The 5,463-nt window shown below is 19.0% G+C and overlaps 1 protein-coding gene across 1 annotated transcript; it reads left to right on the top strand.

Moving 5' to 3' along the window:
* Positions 1-946: 946 nt before the first annotated feature.
* On the top strand, positions 947-5,260 carry PRSY57_0802100 (inositol 5-phosphatase, putative; the record flags this gene model as incomplete). The annotated part of the gene is made up of 1 exon (XM_012906966.2): positions 947-5,260. One exon carries the CDS (start codon positions 947-949, stop codon positions 5,258-5,260), a length of 4,314 nt encoding a protein of 1,437 aa, XP_012762420.2.
* Positions 5,261-5,463: the final 203 nt, after the last annotated feature.

Raw genomic sequence — 5,463 nt, 5'->3', positions numbered from 1 at the left:
TATATATATATATATATATTACATATAATATTGTATGTTATTAGAAGTCTGAAAATGTAACAATATATATAAACATATGTATATTATATATTTATATATTATTATAAATAAATATATAGATAAATATTATTTCTATTTCTATTTTTAACTTTATTTTTAATTGTAATATCGAATAAATGATTAAAACAGGAGAATACCATAATCCAGGAGGGTGAGGATTCAAATAAAAAAAAAAAAAAAAAAAAAAAAATAGATAGATAAATAAATAGATAAATAAATAAATAAATAAATAAACATAAATATAAATATTTATATTTATATTTTTATTTATATTTATAATAATAAAAAAAGAATAAATTATAATTAAAATAAATAAAATTAAAGAAAATAATTTATTTTATATATATATATTATTATATATTTTATGTTTAATATTTTCTCATTATTTTTTGCGCTTCTTTTTTCATTTGTTGAAACTATAAAATAAAAGTTATGATATAAAAATATAATAATCAAATTAATTAAAAAAGTAAATATATGTAATATTTATTCACCATATAAAATATGAACATATATATATAATATATATATATAATATATATATTTATTTATATATTTTAATAAATATGAAGATAATATAATATGTCATATACCATTTTTTATGTTTTGTTAATATATTTTGTATTTTTTTAATTTTTAGTTATATGTTTTATAAAAAGGAGAAATTTACATAATAAATTATATATATATATATATATATATATATATATGTTTGTATATATTTATATGGGTATATCTTGAAAAGGCAATTATTTATATATATATATATATATATATATATTTTTTTTTTTTTTTTTTTTTTTTCTTCTATGTTTACATATTTGTCAACATGTATCCCCGCGCTTAGCTGGTTTTCCTTATGTTTGCATAATTTGTTTGTGTAAGGATGTATCCGACAAGCTTGACGTGTTTTCGAGTCTATAAGATTTACTCAAATAAAGATGGTATATTTGTGATAGGTATAAATAAGAAAGAAAATGTGTATCAGGTAACCGAGTTGAAGAGAAGGAGCAAAGAAATTGAGATTGTAGAACACTTCGAATTATATATGAAGAGAGATTATTGTAATTATATAATAAGAAAGAGGTTAGAATATATATGTAAATGTGAAGGTATTTTAGGATGTATACGTTTTTTAAATTATCCTTATTTGTATGTATTAATTAAGAAAGAAAAAGTGGGTATATTATTTGATGAGCATAAAATATATAATGTAAAGAATATATTGTTAATTCCTTTTGTTGAAGATATATTTGATAATTATAATGAAGAGAATGAATTAGTGGATTTATTTTATAATAATACAAATCATAAATATATTTATTTTTCTTATACATATAATTTAACTTATAGTGTACAAGAAAATTATTTTATTCAAAAAAATTATTTGAAAGGTGGAAATGTAAAATATAAGAATAGAATATATAAGAATAATCCATATATATGGAATTCTTATCATAGTAAATATTTTATTAAACAAAATATTTTTTTATGTTTATGTATTATTAATGGTTATTTTATTCAATCAAAATTTCTATGCTCAGGTAAAATTATTGACATAAGTTTAGTAGGTCGACGAAGTAATAAATATGCAGGTACCCGATTTAGGAAAAGAGGTTTAAATTCTTATGGGCATTCAGCAAATGAAGTTGAGTCCGAGATTATTTTATTTGAAAAAAATAATTCTCATGTTATTTTATCATATACACAATTAAGAGGTTCTGTTCCTATATTTTGGAACCAACAAGTTAATTATAAAATATTAAAGAAACCACAAATAAATTTTTTAAAAACAGATATTAATTATTCTTGTACACAGAAACATTTTCAACGCTTATATGAGAAATATGGTTATCCTATAACGGTTGTAAATTTATTAAGTAAAAAAAAATATAGTGATGAACAGAAATTATCATATCATTATAAAGAATCTATTGATAGACTTAATAAATACATACCTAAAAAGATACATATTATATATAAACATGTAGATTTAAGAAAAGCTTATAAAATAGGTATTAAATATACACAATATATTTTAAAAATGTTATATAATTATTCTTTAAATACTATTGGTTTCTTTTATATGAATAATAAAAATGTTATTCTTATACAAACAGGTGTCCTCAGATTTAATTGTGTTGATTGTTTAGACAGAACCAATGCTGCTCAGCTCTTTTTGAACATTTACATGTTTATAAAATTTATTAAACTTATTAAATTAATAAAAAAAAATGATTTATCTGTACAAAATATATCACATATATCTGAATTATATGAGGAATTAGGTGATGCTATATCGAAACAATATGCAGGATCTACAGCACATAAAAAATATACACCTGGACAACATTCCAATTTTTTTATTCAATCAAAAGAATTATTTACATCTTTAAAAAGATATTATATTAGTTCTTTTAATGATTTAGAAAAGCAAAAATCCATAAACCTTTTTCTAGGTGTTACACATAATAAATTACATTGTATAAATAATTCCAATGATCTTGATACCTTTGCTCATAATAAATATTTCAAGGATAATGGAAAAAATATTTTCTGGTGGGTTCTTCCTTTGGACAAATTTTATTACAAGGCACAAACATTATTGAATTTGAAGCAGCATGATATTATTATAAAAAATAAACGAAAAATAAAAACAAAGAAAAGATATATCACATTCAAAATGAAAAATATTAAAAATGTAAAAAATATGAAAAATGTAAAAAATATGAAAAATGTAAAAAATATGAAAAATGTAAAAAATATGAAAAATTTTATGTATACATATAATAATAGTACTACTAAGCGTAAAATGTCGACAGACATATATAAGCAAAGAAAAAAAAAAAAACATTCAGATGTTCCTATGTTAAAAGAATTATATAAAAGTTACAGAAGAGGAGAAGAATCAAAAAGGATGCTTAAAATTAGAAGGACAAAAAACATTTTAAGAAATAGGAAGGATGTAAAAAGTAAACACATAAACAAAAAACAAGATTTCATATCCAAGATGTATGATAATTTAAAGTTCTACAAATGTTTTAGTAATACGAATATATTCAAACATATGTATAATTTTAATAATGCGGAGCAGCTCTTTTTGGAAAAAACGGGTATTTCTTTGAAAAACAATTTGTTCTTTGAGCGTATGAATTATTTATTTAATATGCGTCGTGTAGGGAATTCAAACGAAAGATGTAATAAAAATAGCACATGTGATGGTGAGAAATTGAAATATGAAGTTGTAATACATAATAATATAGAAATGAATCCACGTTCTTTCATTCTTTTCTTCAAGTATATGTCACATATATGTAATTTTTATAATGTATATAAAAATAATTTTCATTATTTTTTTAAAAATAAAAATATATTTAGATATAGAATATGGAGACTTATTTCTTGTTATAATTATTTAAATTATTTAAAAATATATTTCAATATATTTTTTCTTTTATATTATAGTATTTGTAATAAATATAATATAAAACTCATATATATGAATCATATAAACGAATTGATATGTTTTACCAAATCATATAATTGTAAAGATTTACAAAAAAAATCGGATCAAAATAAAAAGACAAAGAAATATTTTACAAATTATAATAACCATATTAATAACCATGTTATAATAAATTTGTCTAGTTTTGAAAAAGATGTAAAAGACATTGTATCTAATTTCAAGAGATATAAAAATATACCCATGTTAATAGATAATTATATTAACTATTTTAAAATAAATTATATTCCTTATAATTATATGTTGATTAATATATCATCTGTTTTGTGTGATGTAAACATGAAGGATAATATGAAAAAGAAAGTAACAAAAGATGGAATAAAAAAAAAAATAATAAACAATAATAATAATAATAATATACATCAACGTGAACATAGTTTTTATCATGGTAGAACTCATACTTGTTCAATATCCCCTTTAGATAATGATGATGACGACGAGGACAACATTTTAAATAGATGTAGTAGTATATCTGAGGCGTATAATATTGTAACTAAGGGTGATAAAATAGTAAATATAAAAATGTTAAATGAAGAAAAAAATGGAAATGCTCATATGTGTGAAAATTATGTAAAAAAGAAAAATATATCGGATAATTCTTATGGTAATAATAGTAATTTAATTATTTATAGAAATGAAAAAAAGAAAAAATTTTTAAAGAAAAACAAAATTAAAATTTCATCTATTTATTATAAGTGTTATATATATAAAAGATATGAAAAAGAAAAAAAAGATGAAAAATATAAAAGAGATCAGTATTATAATATATATCAACTTCCATATATATATAGTCCATTTTATTTTAATACAAAAATTATAAAGTTTCTTTTGTTTGTTTATTCAACATATTGTTGTCCTTCGAATGAGGAAGATTGTTGTAATCAGATTAATAAATATAATACTATTTATAATAAAAATCATAAATTTTATACATATCCTGCTGATTTTTATAATAATTATAATAACAACTCATATTATAATCAAATTAAAAAAATGATAGATATGGATAATGAACTTATTAAAACAGATGTAAATAATATGCAGAGTTCTTCTAATAAAGTATATTATTATAACATCCTTTTTTTTTTAAAAAAATTATTTGTAATTAAATCTGTACATTTATATTTTATTGAATTATATTTATCATATATATATAAAATAAATTATTATAAAGAATTTGATGTTTATTTTTATCAAAATATAAAATATTCTTTTTATAATAATATGAAAAATAAAAAATGTGAAGAAAAACTTTTCTTAAATAATTATGATTCGTTTGAAAATATCCACAAGAAAAAAAAAGAAGTTTCACGTATACATAAAAAAATTTATAATGAAGTAAAAAATAATTATAATAATTTATCAAGGAAATATGTATATATAAAAAAATTTGAAACACATTACTCTCAACAAATGAATTCATATAAAAAAAGAGATGAACAAATCAAAAAGTTCTTTAAAAATAAAATTACCTCTTTTAATAATCAAATGAACAATTATAATATCCTTTTTAATCATTTTAAACATTATATTAAAGAAAATGAAAAATATAAACAAAAGAGTAGCTACGTCCACGACCATCTTGATAATTTTAATGTCTTGAAGGATAAAATAGAAAACTCCATGAATTATCATCAATATTGTCATCCCGTGGGGAGGAAAATATTTAAAATATAAAACCAATCACGTGCTCTTTTTTTTTTAAGTTAACCGATAGTAAATATATTTCTTATTAATATCATACATATATATATATATATATATAACAATAATATTGATAATTTTTTTTTTGTTAAAACACATAAAAAATAAAAAAAAAAAATTAAGAATTGATAAATTAAAAAAATTAAAATAGTGTAAGGTGTCTACCCATTTTTTTT

The sequence above is a fragment of the Plasmodium reichenowi genome, chromosome 8 (genome assembly GCF_001601855.1).
Source record: "Plasmodium reichenowi strain SY57 chromosome 8, whole genome shotgun sequence".
NCBI classification, from domain to species: Eukaryota; Apicomplexa; class Aconoidasida; order Haemosporida; family Plasmodiidae; genus Plasmodium; species Plasmodium reichenowi.
Note: the sequence above shows the minus strand (reverse complement) of the source record. Positions and strands in the feature narration are given on the sequence as shown.